We start from the raw sequence: 23,643 nt of genomic DNA, 5'->3' as shown, positions 1-23,643 counted from the left end.
GTATCCCCTGATCCAGATCATTAATAAAAATCTTGAACAGCACAGGGCACAGGACTGAGCTCTTGGGGTACTCCACCTGTTACTTCCACCCAATTTGAAAAGGAGCCACTAATCTGTGTCCACCTGACTGTTGTTAGCCTTTTCCTTAGCCAATGCCCTTTCCTTATCCAATAAAACAATATTGACACAAATAAGACTTTGGAGTCAACAAAACACACCTATGCACAATTTGCAACACAGAGAGGCAGTGTATTTGACATAAATAACACTGAAGTTTTCAGACACCAAAAAAAAGTCAGTGATGCAGCTAATAGTTCTAAACCAAGGATATAAAATGTATTCATTTAATATTTTTACCTTGCCTTTCTCCTAAAAAAGGACCCAAGGAGGTTAACATCATTAAAATGCTATATTAAAACTAGAAACTGTGGATTATTCAAATATTATATGAATTAATAACATTATATTAATGTTAGGTAAATCATTATCAAAATAGATTTAGAAGCAATAAAACACAAACCATCTCTTTTTAAAACCTCCCCTAGACACTCTGTCATGAAAATCTACCTGAAGAGAAAGATCTTTGCTTGCTTGCAGAAGGACAACAACAATAAGGTCAACCTGGCAGGAAGTTTTGGAGTCTGGGAGCAGCAGCAAATAAGGCCCTTTCCTGTCTCCCCACCAAGGGCACCTGTGAAAGTGGGGGGATTGAGAGAAAGACCCCTTTGGACAGCCCTTTGTCTACAGCAGGGGTCAGGGAACTTTTTTACCTTTAACCCCCCCCCCCCCCAATTTATATACACCGACACTACCCCTTTGATTTGAAACGAAGGAAATCATACATTATTTGAATTCAAAATATTTTTGAATCTACACAGGCTGTGTACCAAACTAGCAGGATATATCATCAGTATCAATGGCTGCCAGGCTATGTACCAAACTAGCAGAATGCACCAAATTTAATAAAGATGTGCACAATTTTTGCTGGAACACATTGTACTCCAGCCATGGGATGGTGCAAGAAGTAGTAAGGTGTCCAACATGCCTAGCAAACTGCATTAAATTTTTGCTAGCTTGCAGAGGATTTAATCATCATCAATGGCTGCCAGAGTGGTGCTAGCAATGACATGCTTGCTAGAGACAGGCAATGCAGAGCTGGGGGGGGGGAGCTTTTCCTACCACTTTAATCGTTCTGTGTGTGGTGTAAAAAAAGGAACAAACCAGGCTAAAGGTCATGTCACCCACCCTGGTGCCACAGCCCAATATCAAAGGACTAGTGTACTATTTAAAAAAAAAAATCAGCAGCAGTGGCCAGAGGATTGGAAAAGATCAGTCTACATCCCAATCCCAAAGAAGGGAAGTGCCAAAGAATGCTCCAACTACCGTACAATTGCACTCATTTCACATGCTAGCAAGGTTATGCTCAAAATCCTGCAAGGTAGGCTTCAGCAGTATGTGGACCACGAACTCCCAGAAGTGCAAGCTGGAATTCGAATGGACAGAGGAACTAGAGACCAAATTGCTAACACGTGCTGGATTATGGAGAAAGCCAGAGAGTTCAAGAAAAACATCTACTTCTGCTTCATTAACTATGCAAAAGCAAGGCAGAAAGTGAGGAGGAATTAAAGAACCTTTTAATGAGGGTGAAAGAGAAGAGCGCAAAAAATGGTCTGAAGCTCAACATAAAAAAACAACAACAATGAAGATCATGGTCACTGGTCCCATCACCTCCTGGCAAACAGAAGGGAAGATATGGAGGCAGTGACAGATTTTACTTTCTTGGGCTCCATGATCACTGCAGATGGTGACAGCAGCCACAAAATTCAAAGACACCTGCTTCTTGGGAGGAAAGCAATGACAAACCTAGACAGCATCTTAAAAAGCCACCCCTTTCCCCCCCGCCTCAATTCAAGTCTTCTGTTTTGCTTGCCTGTTCCTTTTTTCATAGGTTTGAGTCCCTCTCTCTCTCTCTCTCTCTCTCTCTCTCTCTTACACATACACACACAAACCCTTCCTCCCCCAATTTTCAACAATTAAATTCAATATGTCCATTTCCTCTCATTAATTTAAACAAGCTTGATAAAGCCACCCTTTTTCCCAACTTGATTCAAGCCTTCTGCTTTGCTTGCCTGTTCATTTTTTCATAGCTTTCTGTCAGTCTCTCTCTCTCTCTGTCTGTCTCATACACACACACACTCACACACCCTCCCTCCCTCCCTCCCTCCATCCATTTTCTACATACATTTAAACAAGCTTGCTGATGCCCTCAGTCTCTCGCACCTTCCTTCCCTCGTTAACTGGAGCCTTTCCCTCCTCCTGCTTCTTGCATTCATCTCCGGCAGAAGCAGTCATTCACAAGCCCCAGATTGACTGAGAGACCGGAGCTATTCTATAGCTGTAACCAATCTAGCAGGCTTCTCTCCGATCTCTGAAAGAACGGAATTCCAAGTGCCCTGCCGCAACCAAGGCAGGGAGAGGTGGTTTATAATTTGAGGTTTGGCTGCAGGGGTGGGGGTTGGGGGAGGGGGGTAACGCTCTGCTCATTACCCCCAGGATTTTCACTTTTACCCCAATTGGGGTAATTTACCCCTGTTCCCCGACCACTGGTCTACAGAGATGGAGAAAGGAAATTGATTCTACATCCCTGAACGCAAAACATGACACCTTCATATCTCATGCTGACTCTTCAAGCCTCAGCCTCCCCTTTGAATCTAATTTCAGAATAATTTAACACCTGGCTAAATAATTTTTGGATTTTTCTGATTTCTTTGCCCAATCCTAGTAATGCCCAGCCTCATAAAGAATTCTAGAGGACTTTAAAGCTGCCTTTTAGTGACATTTTGGTGATCCAATATAGGTATAAAACAACCCAGTTTTTTGTTTTTGTTATGCTCATGCCTTTTAAAGCTCCCATTTTATTTTTTATTTTTTTTTTAATTTTTGAGTCTATATTGGTTTGCCTTGCTTACTGTTTAAGCCCATAAGCTGGAGCCCAAACTCCAGCATGCTTTAACAACCAGCAGTCCTTTAATAACCTGAAGCCTCTTGCTGCCTTCATATTTCTTAACCAAGCTTGACAATTGGATCCATCTGGCTTGCTTGCTGTGCTGAAGCTGAAGGGGGATGGAGGAGCCTGAGGCATCCGCAAACTATTGTGGTCACAAGCAGATGTGTCCACTCCAAGGCACCCTCTGTGCTAAGCTATAGAGACAGGCTTTGCAGGTGAATTGAGGATGCAGATAGAACCAAGGGCTGAGCTGCAGAAGGCTGCGACTAATATCATTGCCATGTGGATTACCTGAAAGTCAGAGACCAGAAGTGTCCCCAGAACATTCAGGATGCAATTGCAGATTGGCATCAAGAGCCCTTTTGTTTGATCTCCACATAGAATGGTATGACAGACTGGTTTGATTGTATGTGGCTGGTGGATTTTGGGGACTTGATGTTGGACTGAGCAGGATGCGGAAATTGATATTATGGACTGTGTCAGACCAAATGGAAGTGGAGAAGTGATATGTGGGTTATTGTTTTAATGGAGACCTGCAGGAGAGGCAGGCAAACGGCCTCTCTTGCAGGTTTCCATTAAAATAATAGGGGCTCAGAAACACAACTTCGAAAAATGGGTCTGAGTTGCAAGTTGAGTTTGAGTGGGGTTTTTTTTTTGTTTCTTTGTTTTTTTTAATCCAAGTCGAGCTCAAGCTGGTACGGCTTAAGTCACACTCTACAGTGAGGTGTGAGACCCAATCCCTGTCATTTACCATTTTAAATCTAATATTTGTTTAATTTTTTTGCAATATTTGTATATTTGCTATTTTAAACTTTTAAATATTGTCACTTTACTGATGTAAGTCACCTTGGGTCCTTTTTAAGGAGAAAGCCTGGTTATAATGAAGCAAGCAAGCACGATACTAATAGAGAGGTATTGTTATATTTGTTCAATACTGAACTCACTTATCAATGGAGATTTGTAGCAATTTCATTAATTTTTCTTGACCTTGTAATAACATTATCATACCAAGGAGTTCATTGAAAGATGGAGGAAACTGAAAGACAGAGGAATTGTTTGTTTGTTTGTTCAGTCGTTTAGTCATGTCCGACTCTTCGTGACCCCATGGACCAGAGCACGCCAGGCCCTCCTATCCTCCACCGCCTCCCGGAGTTGTGTCAAATTCATGTTGATTGCTTCGATGACACTGTCCAACCATCTCATCCTCGGTCGTCCCCTTCTCCTCTTGCCTTCACACTTTCCCAACATCAAAGTCTTTTCCAAGGAGTCTTCTCTTCTCATGAGATGGCCAAAGTACTGGAGCCTCAGCTTCAGGATCTGTCCTTCCAATGAGCACTCGGGGTTGATTTCCTTTAGAATTGATAGGTTTGTTCTCTTTGCAGTCCAGGGAACTCTCAAGAGTCTCCTCCAGCACCACAATTCAAAGGCATCAATTCTTCGGCGGTCAGCTTTCTTTATGGTCCAGCTCTCACTTCCATACAACACTACAGGAAAAACCATAGCTTTGACTATTTGGACTTTTGTTGGCAAGGTGATGTCTCTGCTTTTTAAGATGCTGTCAAGGTTTGTCATTGCTTTCCTCCCAAGAAGCAGGCATCTTTTAATTTCGGGGCTGCTGTCTCCATCTGCAGTGATCATGGAGCCCAAGAAAGTAAAATCTGTCACTGCCTCCATATCTTCCCCTTCTATTTCCCAGGAGGTGATGGGACCAGTGGCCATGATCTTAGTTTTTTTGATGTTGAGTTTCAGACCGTTTTTTGCACTCTCGTCTTTCACCCTCATTACAAGGTTCTTTAGTTCCTCCTCACTTTCCGCCATCAGAGTGGTATCATCTGCATATCGGAGGTTGTTGATATTTCTTCCTGCAATCTTAATTCCAGCTTGGGATTCCTCCAGTCCAGCCTTCTGCATGATGTATTCTGCATATAAGTTAAATAAGCAGGGTGACAGTATACAACCTTGTCGTACTCCTTTCCCAATTTTGAACCAATCCGTTGTTCCATATCCAGTTCTAACTGTTGCTTCCTGTCCCACATATAGGTTTCTCAGGAGATGGATAAGGTGGTCAGGCACGCCCATTTCTTTTAGGACTTGCCATAGTTTGCTGTGGTCCACACAGTCAAAGGCTTTTGCATAGTCAATGAAGCAGAAGTAGATGTTTTTCTGGAACTCTCTGGCTTTCTCCATAATCCAGCGCATGTTGGCAATTTGGTCTCGAGTTCCTCTGCCCCTTCGGAATCTTGCTTGTACTTGTGGGAGTTCTCGGTCCACATACTGCTGAAGCCTACCTTGTATGATTTTGAGCATAACCTTGCTGGCGTGTGAGATGAGTGCAATTGTCCGGTAGTTGGAGCATTCTTTGGCACTGCCCTTCTTTGGTATTGGGATGTAGACTGATCTTTTCCAGTCCTCTGGCCACTGTTGAGTTTTCCAAACTTGTTGGCATATTGAATGTAGCACCTTAACAGCATCATCCTTTAAGATTTTAAATAGTTCAACTATTTAAGGAATTAAGCTTTGTTAATTAAAGGACATTTCTCTTACTTTCCTCCAATGGAATATTTGGTCATTATATTAAAATACTAAAATATTTTTTGTCCTTTTCAAAATTGTTTGTAATTCATTAGTTAAATTGTTGTTGTGGGTTTTTCGGGCTCTTTGGCCATGTTTGGGCTCTTTGGCCCAAGCAAACTACAGCAGAGCACAGAGTGCTGTCCTCTGAAGATGCCGGCCACAGAGACTGGCGAAACTTTAGGAAGAACAACTGTTAGAACACGTCCAAAGAGTCCAAAAAACCCACAACAACCATTAGATCCTGGCCGTGAAAGCCTTCGTGAATTCATTGGTTAAAGTTGATGGCAGGAGGAGGAGGGCTCAACAAAACAATTTGTGGAAAAAGTTCTTTGCTTTTAATATTTTCATTAATGCTTTTGCAGTTAATAAAATACGGATAATTATTACTTTTTACAGAAATTTCTATTTCATTTTAAAACAGACACATTAAAATGACATTGTCAATTATATTTTATATATATATATATAAACTCAATGTTTATGAATATGGCTGAAATCTTGTTGCTTAATTACACATGCAGAAGGCAAATGGCATTAACATGCAATCACTTCTAGGTAGCAATTAGTTCTTGGGGTGTGTGTCCAGTGGATTGCTGCTTGCTTGAGGGTCCGCATGGGAACATTAATTGTCATCTAGAAGTGACTATTACACTGTTTGCCTTCCACATCTGCAATTAAGCAAAAGGCTGAAAGCCTTTGGTTAGTGATTTTCTTTATTACCCACAAAAGAGAGCCCAAAGAAAGCCACCAAAAATCTGAAATAAAACAACATGCTAACCTTAATGTTTTTTATCAGTATTTTTTATCAGTTCAAGATATTTTAAGACCTGAAGTACAGGGCAAGATACACCTCCATCCATTCTCTATACAGAAAAGCTACCTTGACTGCCAGTTGAATTTTACTTTAAAATATCCTTCAACACATCTGTTAGCAAACACAAGGGTCCAGGAAAGGCCACATGGCATCCACAGCTGTGACTTTCAGAGGAATGGATGAGGGCTGAGAAGGAACAGCCAAGAAACTACTGCAGTCCTCCAACATCTGCTGCCTGAGGTGTCTGCTTCTTCCTAACAATATGGCTAACATTGCTACCAGTATTGTGAAACTCAGCTCTCATTTTGCAAGCATGATGGCTACTGTTTTCAGACATTTCAGATAATGTGTGTATCTGTATTTTCATACATCTCAGCTTTTTGGTGGTAAAGGAAATGTTCTGCAACATCTACTTCTCTAGTCCTAGTCCATCGCTCTATTCATTACACCGCATTGGGTATTTTTATCTCTTACTGCATTCAAATTTGTCTCTTCCTCCAAATCTTGTCTTCTCATGATATGTCCAACGCGCAAAAGCCTCAGTTTAGTCATTTTTTGCTTCTACAGAAACTCAGAGCATGGTTTGATTCAGCACCCTTGTGTTTGTGTGTCTAGTGTTCCATGGGTTTCATACAGCTCTCCTCCAACACCACATTTTGAATGAATTGACTTTTTTCCTATCAGTCTTCTGCATTGTTGGCTTTAACACCCATGCATCATAGGCAGGAATATATTACTTGGCCTTGGGCTCCAGCAACACATCCATACACTTAAGGATTTTTTTGAGTTCCATGAAGGCAGACTTTATAAGTGTACTGCAAACATTAAAGTTTATATTCCTTCTTTTGTATTTTTAATGTTCATCTTTGATCCTCCTTTTAAACTTTCATCTTCATCAGCAGCCATTTTAAATCATTGCCATTTTCTGGCGGTAATGTTGTGTTGTCTGCATATTTCAAACTACTGATGTTGATTGTTGATGTTTAGTCTAATCCAGTTTTGCATTTTCTGCATATAGATTGACGGGGAGATAAAATGGACTCACAACTGATACCTTTGCCTATTGGAAACCATTTTGTTTCTCTAAATTTTATCAATACAGTAACCTCTTGACCTGAGTATAGGTTCCACTATAAGCCAATAAAATGTGGTAGCACACCCATTTCTTAAATGCATACATATATTCCTGGATACCACAAACATTTTCCTCTTTCATTCTGAGAGTTGTTAACATTTGTTAGAGAGAATTTAGCAACAGTACTGTGACGAGATAATATTAGCATGGCATCACTTCAAATCTCCCTCCAAGATTTGTGGAGCAGGTGAATCTAATTTTAATATTTTAGTATTTCTGCACTGGGAAATATAAGATGTTGTTTTACACATTTCAAATATTAGACATAAACATATATCATCATCATCCACAAATGAGTGAGGATCAATTATCTTACTGTAAATACCTTTTAAGATTTCAGTGTCATAGTGCATACACCAAGTAAATAAAAGTGCAATGGATGTCAGAGAAGTTATAGCCAGAAAAGATATGCTTAACTCTCTCCTCATCCACTGCTTTTCAACTGCAAATTGTCCCTTTCTTACATTTCTTCTTCTCAGTGGTCCCAAACACATGTTTGCCCAAGCTTCAAATCTGCTTATAACAAAATGGGATTCTATTACACTCACGACATGTTATTAGGCGCTCACTTCTCCCTTTTAAATTGTGATGCTTGCTGACTCCTAACACAGCACAGCAGAGGAATAAAACAGCAACACACCCTAGGGAGTGCCCAGAGTGTGGGATCTATGAGAACTGACAGGAGTTTGGTGGGGGAGAGGTAGTAAGGAAAGAGTCTACTGGAGGAAGAGAAAAATGAAAGCAGGAGACCAAGGAAAGAAAGGCAGAGAGTTATATATTAGTGAACCTTCCCAGCCCCCTTCGAGGCAGACAACACAAAGTCAAGGACACTCATAGGCATATAGAAAAAAGAAAATAAGGTAACAGGGATTATCAAGGGAAGAAATACTTCAGTGATGGTGACCTGCAAGTGTCTTTGTCTGAGAATAACACAGCATCCACATGCAGCAAATGTAAACTGTTAATAGTGTGTGTGTGTGGGGGGGAGAATCAAAGAGTTGAATCAGTGAGGGGCCCACTTCAGGCTATGAGAGAAGATGAAGATAGAGCTTTCGAGCAGCAGTAGAAAAGAAAGGCACTGGAAGTAGGAGAACAGCAAGGCAAAGTAGAAAAGTAGAAAATGCTGAGGAGAGAAGAAATATAGTGGAGGAAGCATCATAAAAAAGATTCATAGGAGCAAAAGAAGAAAACTTTCTTCACCAGTTAAACTGCAAAACTTCTCTCCGATTCTTGAAGGGGAATTTAGAAGACAGCATTTAAATGAAGATATATAGGAGACTCTGTGGGAGGATATGAGAAAGGCTGAAATTCAGCCAAGCACAGTCACTGAACTCATACCCTACAAAAAGAAGAAGAGACGAGCAGTTGTAGTAGGAAACTCCCTACTGCATGGGATGGAAACTGAAATATGCCGGGAAGATCCATAGACTTGCCATATACAGTGATACCTCGCTTAGCGATTTTAATTCATGCCGAAAAAATCGCTGCTAAGCGATAACATCGCTAAGCAAAATAAAAAAGCCCATAGAAACACATTAAAACACAATTAATGTGTTCCTATGGACTTAAAACTCACTGCTGGGCGAAGATCCTCCATAGTGCCGCCATTTTCGGTGCCTCTATAGTGAGGAATCCGTGCCTGAAAACAGCGGGTGGCCATTTTGTTTACCCGGCAGCCATTTTGAAACCGCCAATCAGCTGTGCGAAAATGGGGGCTTTGCGATGATTGCTTCCCTGCGATCATCGCAAAGCAAAAATACCCCATAGGGACCATCGCAAAGTGATCGCTTTTGCGATCGCAAAAAAATGTGTCACAAAGCGATTTCATCGCTTTACGGAGTGATTGCTATGCGAGGCACCACTCTATACTGAACACTCAGCAGCTGAGTGGGGAGACCCATCATCCTGTTTCCTTGCCAGAATGGACAGCAGGACAGGGAGGTGGGGAAGTCCCAGCTGGGCGATTTCCACAATTGGTGCAATGTTTCTGATGATGACCAAGCATGCCATGTGAAGCCCAGTAAGTGGACCGGGCTGGTTCTGGGGGGGAGATCAAAAGGGTCCAGCCACCGGTGATGGTCATAGTCATATTCATCTCTCCTGGGAGAAAAGTACAAATACCCCATCTCTAAAATACAGTATGGTGAGCTTTTTTGTCCCCTCAAGAGCATCTGAATTAATATCATTGGGGCAAAAGCCAAAAAGAATGCAGTAACTGGAATTTACTACTGACCACCCAATCAAGGAGAAGATATGGAGTAAACCTTTAAAAAACAAATTGCAAGAATTTCAAAACATGATGTACCAGCAATAGGAGATTTCAAATAGCCTGATATCTGTTGGGAGACAAATTCTGCCAAATATGGACCTTCCAAGAAATTCCTGATAATTTTCTCCTACAAAATGTGGAGGAAGAAACTAGAGGTGTAGCTGTACTTCACATGTTTCTAATCTATAGAAATGACTTGGTGAAATAAGTGGCTGCAAGAGGAACTCTGGAGGAAAGTGACCATGTTCTACTTGAGTTCTTGATTTCTTGAGTTCATATCTACAAGACCTGATGAACTGCATCAAAGTGTACTGAAAGAACTGCCTGAAGAATTCGGAGAACCACTGTCTATTTTTTTAAAAAAAAAACATGGACAATGGATGAAGTGCCAGCCAGGCACGGAAGAAAACACTCTATGACAATGCTGCTGAAACTTTCACTCGCCCCCGAGAGCCGTGTGCCCCACCGTGATTGGTAGGTTTGTTCAGCTCCACTCACAACAGTGTAAAGTGCCATACACATCAAACTCGCAATCCACACTAACATTAAACTTTCATATTAAGGCGGGGTCCACAAAGTATCATCACGCGGGCCACAATTGGCCTGCGGGCTGCGAGTTTGAGACCCCTGATTTAGAGTGATCTCTTAAAATGAGTTATGTGAATTATGTACTTCAGGAGGAGGGAGAAGAAGGCAGAACAGCTGTGCACATAAATATGATTAAGCCATATTATAGGAAGGAAAATTTTGTTTTGTGTGTCATCAAGGAAATGCCCAATGAAAAGCCTGAATTACAGTATTGGGAAGAATGTTACTGGGTGAATCCCAGTATAACCCTGAGGAAGTCAGAATTAGCCTTACTCTATCACAAGAACAACAAGAAGAAGCAAGAGCCTTGCTGCTAAAATACAAGCAAGTCTTTTCTAATAAGCCTGGTGTAGCCAAGGGAGTAGTGCATAAAATAGATACTGGGAATGCACACCCCACAGCTGTCACTCCGTATTGTGTAACAGGGCCATATGTTGCCAAGGTTCGTGGGGAGCTAGATGAGATGCTAAAGGCAAAAATTATCATTCCTTCTTCTAGCCCTTGGGCAGCCCCAATAGTGTTGGTAGATAAGCCAGATGGAAGCATCCACTTCTGCATAGACTACTGAAAATTAAATCTCATCACTAAAACAGATGCTTATCCGACAACTCATTTAGATGACCTTATAGAGACCTGGGAAAAGCACAAAATCCACCTTAAAACAGTACTACAGATATTACAAGAGGCTGGCTGAACAGTTAAAACAAGTAAATGCCAACTAGGGAGTTCAGAATTATATTTAGGCCATATAGTAGGTGGAGGTGTAATCAAACCCCTTGAATCAAAAATAGAGGCTATTAACAATTGGCCCAAGCCAACATCCAAGAAAAAAATAAGAGCTTTTCTAGGGTTAGCCGGCTACTATTGTCGCTTTGTACCTAACTTCAGTGAGATAGCCGCCCCTCTGTCTAATCTAACCCATAAAAGACAAGCTGAGAAAATCTACTGGATGGCTGACTGTGAGGAAGCCTTTAACAAATTGAACACAGCGTTGACTACTGGTCCAGTCCTGAGAGCCCCAGACTTCCAGCGTGAGTTTATAGTCTTCAGGGTTGCGCCCAACGTCGGGCTGGGAGCCATGCTGAGCCAAGCTGACGATGATGGAAACCATCATCCTGTGACCTATCTCAGCAAGAAACTGCAGGTGGGTGAGAGACATTTATCCACAACTGAGCGGGAGTGCCTAGCCATAGTCTGGGCATTGCAAATACTGAAACCATATATCTGGGGAAGACATTTTGTACTATGCACCGACCATTCCCCACTTTTGTGGCTAAGGACTATTCGGGCCAATAACAACAAACTGATAAGGTGGGCCCTACTGTTGCAGGACTTTGACTTTGAAATTCACAATGTGAAGGGAACCCAGAACATGGTGGCTCATGCATTGTCTCGAAGACCGGAGGACTAACGGATGGATGGGAAAAAATGTAATGCTGTAAGAAATGTTCTGTTTGTGTACTAGTTTTGAGATGTAATTAAACTGGAATGTCTTGTTGAAATAATGGTAAGTAGTGGTAATTTGATTTATATTAATGTAATTAATGCAAATGGTTATAATTGTATTGATTGCTTTAAATGTCTAAAGTAATGTTTGATCTGCTAAACATAGTAATTGAGAAAAATCTAATATAAGATATGTGTAGGGACTGTATATGATAAATATATTGTGTTAAATGGTAACATATAGTACATGGTTTAATATTTAGCACATTATTGTGATGATGTTTTGGATGAAATGTTTCCTGCATATTTCATTGTTCATAAGGGTAAACTATAAGGTTTCCTCCATGAAACAAACTTTTCTTGGGGGGAGGTATGTGACGATTGCCCCACGTCACTCCTATCACTCATATTCAGGATCTCATTTGCATGAGCCTATGGAAGGAGTGGAGGGGCAGAGTCAGTGGATATAAGAAGGTTTGGCAGAAGAGAGATATAGAATTTGCAGAGAGAGAGAGAGAGAGAGTCAGGGAGATAGTGAGAACAGATACTAATAGGGATAAGCTGGTCAAGATAAATAGAGCAGGTGGTGATTAATGTGGCAAGATATATGGCATTTTAATGATTTGATTGTATACACTGAATAAAAAACATCTGTGATTCTGATTAAATTTAATACATTTCAATAAATAAGTTCTTTTGGGAGTAACCAGACAAGTGTCTGACTAAAGTTCTTTATATATTGTGGACAAAGAAAATCCACTGGTGGCAGTGAGGAACAGAGGGAACGTCCCAATTGGTATCTGCTGGTGGGATGACATAGCGTGAGCCCTTTGTTTGGGGAAACAAGCAGGGGCCTCATGGTAAACGCCAGTTATCAACGGTTCCTTCTCTAACTAGGAGGAGGTAGGAAGTGGGCTACCACAAAGCTCTGTTCTAGGCCTGGTGCTTTTCAATGTTTTTATTAATGATTTGGATGAGCACGTGTATGGAGTGCTTATCAGATGTGTGGATAATACAATATTTGGTGGAATAGCTAATACCCTGGAAGACAGAAATAAAATTCAAAATGATCTCGATAGGCCTGACCACTGGGCTGAAAACAACAGGATGGAATTTATAAGGGATAACTGCAAAGTTCTGCATCTAGGAAAAAGAAACCAAACACACAGTTGCAAGATGGGGAATACCTGACACAGCAATACTACAAGTGAGAAGGATCTTGGAATTATTATAGATCACAAGCTGGATATGAGCCAACAGTGTGATGTGGCTACAAAAAAGGCAAATTGTATTTTTGGCTGCATTAACAGAAGTATAGTCTCCAAATCCCACAAGATACTAGTTCCCCACTATTTGGCACTGGTTATGATGTTGACAAATTGGAACAAGCTAAGAGCAGGGCAACGAGAATGATTAAAGGGTGGAAACCAAGCCCTATGAGGAAAGAACTGGGCATGTTTAGCACTGAAGAAAAAAAAAGACTGAGGGGAGATACAATAACACTTTTCAAATATCTGGAAGATTGTCATGCAGAGGAAGAGCAGGATCTGTTCCTGATCATCCCAGACTGTGGGACACTTAATAATAGCCTCAAATTAACAGGATTTTGGTTGAATATATGAACCTCCTGTTAGAACATTACAATAATGGAACCAATGTTCTAACACTGGAGGCATTCAAGAGAAAATTTAACATCCATCTATCAGATATACTTTGATTTGGATTCCGGCAAATCGATGGCCGTATAGGCCCCTTCCAAATCCATTACTCTATTATTCTATTTTACTTAATAATATATTGACAAGACAGTTAGGAAAATTAAAGCAGAGCCTTATCTAGTGACAGACACACACTTTTAAAAGTTTTATTTATTTCATTAGAGCAGATCTGAACACATGCTTAACACGTTCACTGAAAGCTATGGCTAAAATTTGACTGGATCTAGCCTTAACTATTATGATTAGAATTATTATAACAACAACAACAACAATAACATCACCATCTTATCTTATGACTGCAGATATATAAGGGATCCTATGGATCATGAAGTCCTTTCAAGGAGGCATAGTGGGGAATCAAACTCCCAGCCTCTGGTACTTAAACACTACTGAGCTACCATGGCCAGTGCCTTGTTGCTTCAACACACAGCAGAAGGGCAATCACATAATCTTCTCTCTCCAACTCTAGCAGGCTCACCACAGTCACATGCCCATTCTTCCACTGGTTGTGGAAACATGCAGTGGGGGGAAACACTTACACAGGTGCCCTTCCATTCTGCATTTGGGCAATTGGATACCAGGCCATAAATCTCTGTACAGCCTATCATGAACATGTAGCACCATAGTGTAGGACGTTACACAACACAGTTAAAACAGACAGAATTGAACAGCCTTACCTCAAAACTCACACATCCATTGTGATCCGTGTCAAATGCATGGAACAGAAAATGTGCATACATTGTGGAATCTGAAATTTAAACAAGATTTTTCTTGTTAACTGGATGTTTAAAATCTGTATTGTTAAGGAAATATTAGCCTTCTCTTCCACTTCCAAGCCAAATATTATTGAGGGGAGAAGGGCTGGGAAAGACCGAGAGGCATAACAGACAAAATTATATAAACTAGCTTTCATTTGGGTTTCATAAACAATACAGACAAGCATACAGTGACTGAAATCCTGTTGCTTAGCATAGTAAGTCACAACTAGAGTAGGTTCATTGAATCAATGGAACCTATGGAGGAGCTGACTCACCAAATCCCCATTGATTCAATGGACCTACTCTCTAGTTGCTATGCCAAGCAACAGGTTAATTTTATTCAAAAGTCAGAAACTCTTCATCAATACACTAAGTATTTCAAGTTTGAAATACTTTCCCAGGAATCATTCATGAGTCTGGAGAATTCCAGTGTGTGCATGGAGCCTCTTTTCCTTGAAAAAAACATATGCGGACCCTATATGCCAAGGAAGGCACACACAGCTCAAGTCATGGGACTGGAATGAATGGGGCAAATAATGCCTAATTTGCTACATTTCTGGACTCCTGTATTCTTCTCAGGGGCACTGTTCAGAGTCATAGGCTAAGATTTGTCAGTGCTTATGGTCCTACTCCCAGGTACGTTCCATGTTGAATTGTAACTACGCAGTAGCAGAGCAGTGTAAGAGCATCTCATTTTATTGTCTTCCTGGTTTATAGTTCTCAACAACTGTGCAGGCCTTCTGATATCTCAGCTATTCCAATTTAAGAACATTCCAACTGCAAAGTCAGGAGTTATTGTGTTGGAAGTGACTGGCTGTAACTCAGCTTGCAGTGAAGACGTTGCATGTATCTTGTATCTCCTCCTTTAGTGACATAGCTATAATATTTCTCTTATCTCTCCTATATGAATGGATTTCTTTAACCAATACTAGCTTTTTTATTGTCCTTGAATAAGAAGTGTGACTGCAATCTCTCTCCAAAGAGGGAAGTGTACTCTGCAAACCATTCTGAGATTTCATAAGTTAACCTAGCTGCCTGCTGTGCGAGAAGATCTATCAGTAAACAGTACGGAGGCATACTTCTGTGGGCATAAAGGCTTTACCCACAGAAGATTCAGCTGCCTGATACTGATTTATACCTTTCTGCTTCACACATAGCACAGCTCACCCCATTCAACACAACTTGCTGCCCTTCTATACATCATTTCCACAAAGCTAAGGAGAAGAAAGGAGTGACAAAATCCATTTCCACCACTTCAGAAACATGCACCTGGATCTGGATCCAACACACTGATACCATCAGCAGAACCATGATAATAACAAAACAGTGGTCACAATGCAGCCACAGCGATGCATTTTCAAGCATTGCTACTTAAAGTAATGTAGTTATCATGAGAAATGCTTTTCACAGAGGTAGCCATCTTAATCTTAGTCTGCTTCAGCATATCCAACAAACGCAAAACAAAAACAAAAACAAAAGTATTGTGGCACCTTAATGACTCACTGATTCCAGTGTCAGTTTTTTGAATTACACTCACGTTCCTCAGACTCATGGATTGAAATATTTAGCTTTAGGTTTATATATAGTATAAATTGTGCGGGATGAGGAATCAATGGTGAGAGACATAGGCACAGAAAATAGATGTTCAAAGTAACAGTAGCATTATTAATACATTTAATGAATTCTGAAAGTGTTGGTTGGCAGAGGGATTTTTTTTTAAATTTTATTTTACACAGAAAAAAAGCAAGACAAATAAGAGACAAGGGAAAAAGAAGGGGAAAAAACAAAAAACAAACAAACCAAAAACTAACTCCTCAAGTTAAACTAACCCCTCCCCCCTTTGGAGTCAGAGACTCCAGCCTCGTTAACCCCTCTCCTCCCCCAATTTCATTTTCAGTGTATACTGAGTAAATATACATTTATTTATTTATTTATTTATTTATTTATTTATTTATTTATTTATTTATTTATTTATTTATTTATTCCCTGCCTATCTGGACTACGAGTCCACTCTACATGCATCATAAACTTTGCCCTATGCTCCTGTCTTCTTCTGGGCCCAAGAATATATTAGTTCCCAGCTTTGTTTTGCATAGTCTCTTGGCTGTTCCCGTAGTGCTTCTGATAGGGTGTCCAGTTCTGCTATGTCCCATAGCTTGTTTAACAACTCTTCTATTGTCAGAACCTCTTCGGTTTTCCATTTTTTGGCCCAGAGTAATCTAGCTGCCGTGAGTATATACATAAGACAATGCTTCAATTTATTATCATTGATTCCTGATATGACATTCAAGAATGTCATTTCAGGTTTTATATCTAATTTCTGCTGGGTGATTTCTTTTGCTAAGTCCCATACCTGTGTCCGGCAGTGGGATTTTTTGATTGCTTGGATGACATATTACATAATTCTCCCGTCTGGGGGGTTCTACCTGACAGACAGACACCTTACAGATGTTTGGTTCCCCTCGGGGACAGGCCTTAAGGCTCTTGAGCTGAGAAAGGTACAGCTCAGTCTCAAGGCCTTCCAGCTGGGGCCTTCTTCCAGGTGAGATACATTTAGATGTCTACCAGGAAGAATAGCTAATTGCCAGTACATGAAAGTGAAAGATAAAGGTTCAGTAATTTTAAACTACAGAACAAGAGATGTACTTTATTGTACTTTACTGTGAGTAAAGTACAAGATATTCCTCAACTTGACTGCAATTTATTGAGTGTATCTGCTCCAGATATAAAATGTTTTGAAGTGATTTTTGAAAATGAAAAATGTTTAATACAGAAAAGTGATGAAGTTTATTTTGAAGCACCAATGAAAGACTGTGTTTAGAAATTGGGTATATTAGATGAGTAAGAACAAATTAATAAAGTACTAGAAAAAAGAGAAGATGAAAATAGTTTACAGCTATGGCATCACAGATTTGCTCATAGAGAATCAAAAGCTATTCTACAAAAGTATAATCTAGCAACAGGTATAAAGACAAAATGGTGAGAATTTGCACAGATGTACAAACTGTATTAAAGAAAAAGCAGTAAAACCTTAATTTAAACTAAATTTAAAAAGAAGTAACAAAGTACTAGATTTAATATGTAGTGACCTGTGTGAATCAATTAATCAGTGATCACCAGGTGGAAACAAATGCATTTGTGTTTTTGTTAATTTTTTTTTACACTGTGTAACTTATTTACTTAAAGAGAAAAGCCCGATATACACAGAATGTTTTGAAAATATGTTGCCATGGCAATACATTTGAGAAAAAAGTGAAGGCAATACAAACAAATAATGACAACAAATACATTTCACATAAAATTATTATTTTTTCTTGAAGATCAGGGAATTTTGCAGAAGAAGACAGTTGTTTATACTCCTGCAAAACGGATTATCAAAAAGAAAACTAATATTTTAAAAATGACAAGATGTATTTTAGTGGATGCTGAATTACTAAATAAATTTTGGGATGAAACTCTAATAACTGAAAATTATTTTCGAAATTGATTGCCAACTAAACATACATTAAAGCACCATTTGAGTTATGGCATGACATATTAACAGGTGTGAAGCATGTAAGAGGTTTTGGAAGTTAAGCTTATGCTTACATACCTAAAGAGAAAATATATTGTGATGGACAAACCAGAAAACCATACCTGTCCATCACAATAGAACACTGATGTGAGAACCAATGACAGTACAGGAGGGTGGAGCCAGGGAAATAAAAGGGGACAGAAAGACAGTTATAATCAGTTAGAACTAGTGAGGAGTCAGTTTAGGCAGTTAGGACCAGGGTTGTGTTTGAGAGAAGTGTAATAGAGAGATAGAGAAAGAAATAAGAATAAGACAATTCTTGGAAAGTATGTGGTTAAATTTGGACAGAGTTAAATGTGTTAAGAAATAAATATTTGAATCTATAAGCTACATGAGCAAACTTAAATGTAATCAAAGCAACATTTATTAAATAAAGAATAAAAGACCATCCATGATTTTCTGTATATGATTGACATACAAACACATAAATAAACATTGTTTTATGGGACAACACTGATCTATTAGTCATATTTGGTACAGAGAGGAACAGATCCTCTGGTGGCAGCGAAAAGGATTGAAAAGTATATGTCATGCCCAAAAGGGAACCTGGGGTTGTAGAGAAAGAAACAGGGGAACTGGGTGTGTGCGACATAAAATAGTGGTTTAGTGGTGTGATACGAATGAAAAAGAAATGCAGTGAGCCAAAATAAAGTGAAATTTATTAAGCTGGATACGAATGAAAAAGAAATTCAGTAAGCCAAAAATAAAGAGAAGTTTTCTGATTCTGAGATTCAAAGTGAAGGAATACCAGAAATCCTAAAGTAAAAGAAAATCTCTGAGTCTAACAGACCTGGTTGTCAATAGTCCAAGTGAAGGAGTAGGAAACCCTAAAGCTCAGTGTGAATAGCTTGGTAGGGACTCCTGGTTGTGGAAAGACAAAGGCAGGAAAAGACTCTGAGGAGATTTCTGTAGTTAAAAGCTTACCTCAAGCTGAGAGTGTAAGGACCAACAGGGCTAGCTTTAGATCCCAAAGCTCTGAGAAAGGGAGCGCTGAGGGGATCAAACGTGTAAGCAAGGTCTAAAGGAAACTGAGGTGAATATAACTGAGGCTTACAGAAGAGAACAAAGAAAAAAAGGTCCTTTTAAAACCGAAGCTTGTCTATTTGAATTTGGAAGAAAAAAAGTGTCAATGTCAAATATTTAGCTTTGAGAGATTCATGTTCTCAAATAACAGTGTGTCATACTGAGATTATCTCACAGGAAGATGTAATTCGAAATGAGAAAATTTCAGTTAAAGGAATTGGGACAGAAGTGATTAAGTTACCAGTAGCTAAAGTACATATAAATTATCAAGGGTGGACTGGCATAAAGTAGCCATTACAAATCAGATTCATACTCCATGTTTGATTGGGCTAGACTTAACAGAGCATGTCAAAAGTGTTTTAATTACTACACACTCACAGACAGAAAAGATAGAAAATTCAGATAGTAATAGTGAGGTTCCTAAGGAAGATTTAAGTGTAAGTCAATCACCTGAACTTGCAGAAGGTGTAGCTGTAATAGAGTCTCAGAAAAAGAGTTTTGAACAAGAACAAGAAAATGATTATATGCTGCAACAATCTTTTAATGCAGTCAAAGAAGAACCAGTAATTCCAGAATCCCCTAAAAGATTCTTTATAGATAAAAATATCCACAAACAACTGGGTATCCCTTTTGAGTAAAGAGAGAAAAGAATGGAAAAGGGATATGAGGGAGGTCATTTTGGAGTTAAGTGCATAGAGCAGGGGATAGTGCAAAGTTATTACTGTCCAAAGATGGAGAAACAAATAAAAGAATATGGTCAAAGCCGTGAAATTTACCAAATACAGAGAGATCCTGATTTTAAAATGAGACATGAAGTAGCAGGAATAGCTAAGAAAGACTTAGTGACAAACTATAAATAAATAAATAAAATTCCAATAGTGAGGAAAATAAAATAAAAGATATTCACAAAGATTATATTGAAAAATCTAATAAGAGTTTCAATCAACTGACCCATGAACACAGAGAGATGTCTGTAGTTGAAAAAGGGGGTTGGAATAAGATGAAACATGTTAAGGGTGGTTTTGTATATACAGGCTCACTAGGAAGTCAGAAAACGCACCCACTACAGCAACAGAAGAACGTTGGGGAGAAAAAAGTTTCCTGGAGGGTCAGATTAATAATTGGTTTGAAGAGGGTTGTAAGATTATGGAAAAACCCAAGGAAAGGAGTTTTGCCCAGGAGCAAAAGGAGAACAATAATTTGGAGGGTTGATTATAAGTGTCAGAAAATCCCACTCTATTGTTTTCTGAAAGCCCTGAGAAACTCTGTATGGACAAGGATCTTGTAACTAAAGAAAAGTCCTTAGTAATGACAGAGCCTAGCTTAAAATTGAATCCTGGAAAAGATAAAAACTTACATGAGGCTCAGGAAACATCATATTATCCTGAGGCTGTGAAACTGAAAACTTTAGAGGGAAGTAAACTGCAGTTAGCAGAGGCAGTACCTAGAGAATTGGTGCAACTAAACTGGAGGTCTGAGAAGCTGGGTAACTCTGCATCTGCACAAGCCCTTGAAAACCTATAATGCAAACCCCTATATAAAAAACAGAACAATAAAGAAATAGATGAGACTATGTGTACATCCAAAATTAATCAATGAGTTAAGGTTGCATTTCAAGGATCTATTAGTCATATTTGGTATAGAGAGGAACAGATCCTCTGGTGGCAGCGAAAAGGGTTGAAAAGTACATGTCATGCCCGAAAGGGAACCTGGGTGTGTAGAGAAAGAAACAGGGGAACTGGGTGTGGGTGACATATATAAATTAGATTTCAGAGCCAAGCAAACTGTATTAATTAACTATGAACTAAACACCAAAGGATATAGAGTAATGCATTTGAAAATAGAAGAAATCAATATTAGACATGTAATTTATTTTGATGAATTGAAGAACACTGATAAAAGAATGAACTATACTATATACCTATGAAGAAAAAGATCAATATAATAAACCACTCATAACAATAGTAATATCTCCAAAATCTGATTCAGACAAAGGTGTGGAAGGTGATGAAATACAAGTTGGAATCAGTACAGAAAAAGAAGGGGATAGAGATGTCAAAATGTTGAACATGAAAGGTCTCTCAAGACACAAGATTTTCCAGAATCATCTGCTAGACCCTCCTCTCGAACTAATTTCTGAATACTTCCTAATAATCTCTCCTACCTTGTAAGATCATCATTTATAAATTAACCAGCATCATGAGAAGACAAGAAACAGATATCAATGGAAGAATCTATGAAGTAGAAAGTCTTGTATTTTTCCTTGTATAAGATGCATCCATGTATAAGACACCTCCACTTTTCTAACCCAAAATTAAGAAATCAATATTTTAAACATAAAACAGAACACAGTAGGTAATATTTACCTACCAGTACTGTCATCATATTGTTCGTTCATTCAGTCGTTTAGTCGTGTCCGACTCTTCGTGACCCCATGGACCAGAGCACGCCAGGCCCTCCTATCTTCCACCGCCTCCCGGAGTTGTGTCAAATTCATGTTGGTTGCTTCGATGACACTGTTCAACCATCTCATCCTCGGTCATCCCCTTCTCCTCTTGCCTTCACACTTTCCCAACATCAAAGTCTTTTCCAAGGAGTCTTCTCTTCTCATGAGATGGCCAAAGTACTGGAGCCTCAGCTTCAGGATCTGTCCTTCCAATGAGCACTCGGGGTTGATTTCCTTTAGAATTGATAGGTTTGTTCTCTTTGCAGTCCAGGGAACTCTCAAGAGTCTCCTCCAGCACCACAATTCAAAGGCATCAATTCTTCGGCGGTCAGCTTTCTTTATGGTCCAGCTCTCACTTCCATACAACACTACAGGAAAAACCATAGCTTTGACTATTCGGACTTTTGTTGGCAAGGTGATGTCTCTGCTTTTTAAGATGCTGTCAAGGTTTGTCATTGCTTTCCTCCCAAGAAGCAGGCATCTTTTAATTTCAGGGCTGCTGTCTCCATCTGCAGTGATCATGGAGCCCAAGAAAGTAAAATCTGTCACTGCCTCCATATCTTCCCCTTCTATTTCCCAGGAGGTGATGGGACCAGTGGCCATGATCTTAGTTTTTTTGATGTTGAGTTTCAGACCGTTTTTTGCACTCTCGTCTTTCACCCTCATTACAAGGTTCTTTAGTTCCTCCTCACTTTCCGCCATCAGAGTGGTATCATCTGCATATCGGAGGTTGTTGATATTTCTTTCTGCAATCTTAATTCCAGTTTGGGATTCCTCCAGTCCAGCCTTCCGCATGATGTATGCTGCATATAAGTTAAATAAGCAGGGTGACAATATACAGCCTTGTCATACTCCTTTCCCAATTTTGAACCAATCCGTTGTTCCATATCCAGTGCTAACTGTTGCTTCCTGTCCCACATATAGGTTTCTCAGGAGATGGATAAGGTGGTCAGGCACGCCCATTTCTTTTAGGACTTGCCATAGTTTGCTGTGGTCCACAAAGTCAAAGGCTTTTGCATAGTCAATGAAGCAGAAGTAGATGTTTTTCTGGAACTCTCTGGCTTTCTCCATAATCCAGCGCATGTTGGCAATTTGGTCTCGAGTTCCTCTGCCCCTTCGGAATCCCGCTTGTACTTCTGGGAGTTCTCGGTCCACATACTGCTGAAGCCTAACTTGTATGATTTTGAGCATAACTTTGCTGGCGTGTGAGATGAGTGCAATTGTCCGGTAGTTGGAGCATTCTTTGGCACTGCCCTTCTTTGGCATTGGGATGTAGACTGATCTTTTCCAGTCCTCTGGCCACTGTTGAGTTTTCCAAACTTGTTGGCATATTGAATGTAGCACCTTAACAGCATCATCCTTTAAGATTTTAAATAGTTCAACTGGAATGCCATCACCTCCACTGGCCTTGTTGTTAGCCAGGCTTTCTAAGGCCCACTTGACCTCACTCTCCAGGATATCTGGCTCTAGGTCAGCAACTGGGTTGTCCGGGATATCCAAAACTTTCTGATATAATTCCTCTGTGTATTCTTGCCACCTCTTCTTGATGTCTTCTGCTTCTGTGAGGTCCCTTCCATTTTTGTCTTTTATCATGTCCATCTTTGCACAAAATTTTCCTCTAATATCTCCAATTTTCCTGAACAGATCTCTGGTTTTTCCTTTTCTGTTATTTTCCTCTGTTTCTTTGCATTGTTCATTTAAGAAGGCTCTCTTGTCTCTCCTTGCTATTCTTCAGAAGTCTGCATTCAATTTTCTGTAACTTTCCCTATCTCCCCTGCATTTTGTTTCCCTTCTCTTTTCTGCTATTTGTAAGGCCTCGTTGGACAGCCACTTTGCTTTCTTGCATTTCCTTTTCTTTGGGATGGTTTTTGTTGCTGCCTCCTGTACAATGTTACGAGCCTCTATCCAAAGTTCATCAGGCATTCTGTCCACCAAATCTAGTTCCTTAAATCTGTTCTTCACTTCTACTGTGTATTCGGAAGGGATTTGGTTTAGATTATACCTGAGTGGCCCAGTGGTTTTTCCTACTCTCTTCAGTTTAAGCTTGAATTTTGCTATGAGAAGCTGATGATCAGAGCCACAATCAGCTCCAGGTCTTGTTTTTGCTGACTGTATAGAGCTTCTCCATCTTTGGCTGCAGAGAATATAGTCAATCTGATTTCGATGTTGCCCATCTGGTGATTTCCATGTGTAGAGTCGCCTCTTGTGTTGTTGGAAAAGAGTGTTTGTGATGACCAGCTTGTTCTCTTGGCAAAACTCTATTAGCCTTTGCCCTGCTTCGTTTTGAACTC

At 39.8% G+C, this 23,643-nt stretch overlaps 1 protein-coding gene across 10 annotated transcripts in view; it reads right to left on the bottom strand.

Moving 5' to 3' along the window:
- The window catches only part of KCNIP4 (potassium voltage-gated channel interacting protein 4), a 522,091-nt gene that overhangs the window by 12,929 nt on the left and 485,519 nt on the right, over positions 1-23,643 (bottom strand). For all 10 annotated transcript variants that reach the window (XM_073001089.2, XM_078394056.1, XM_020780441.3 and 7 more), the window contains one exon: positions 14,229-14,299. In XM_073001089.2, coding sequence (XP_072857190.1) covers positions 14,229-14,299 — 71 coding nt within the window. The remainder of the gene's footprint in view (positions 1-14,228; positions 14,300-23,643) is intronic.

The sequence above is a fragment of the Pogona vitticeps genome, chromosome 5 (genome assembly GCF_051106095.1).
Source record: "Pogona vitticeps strain Pit_001003342236 chromosome 5, PviZW2.1, whole genome shotgun sequence".
NCBI lineage: Eukaryota > Metazoa > Chordata > Lepidosauria > Squamata > Agamidae > Pogona > Pogona vitticeps.
Note: the sequence above shows the minus strand (reverse complement) of the source record. Positions and strands in the feature narration are given on the sequence as shown.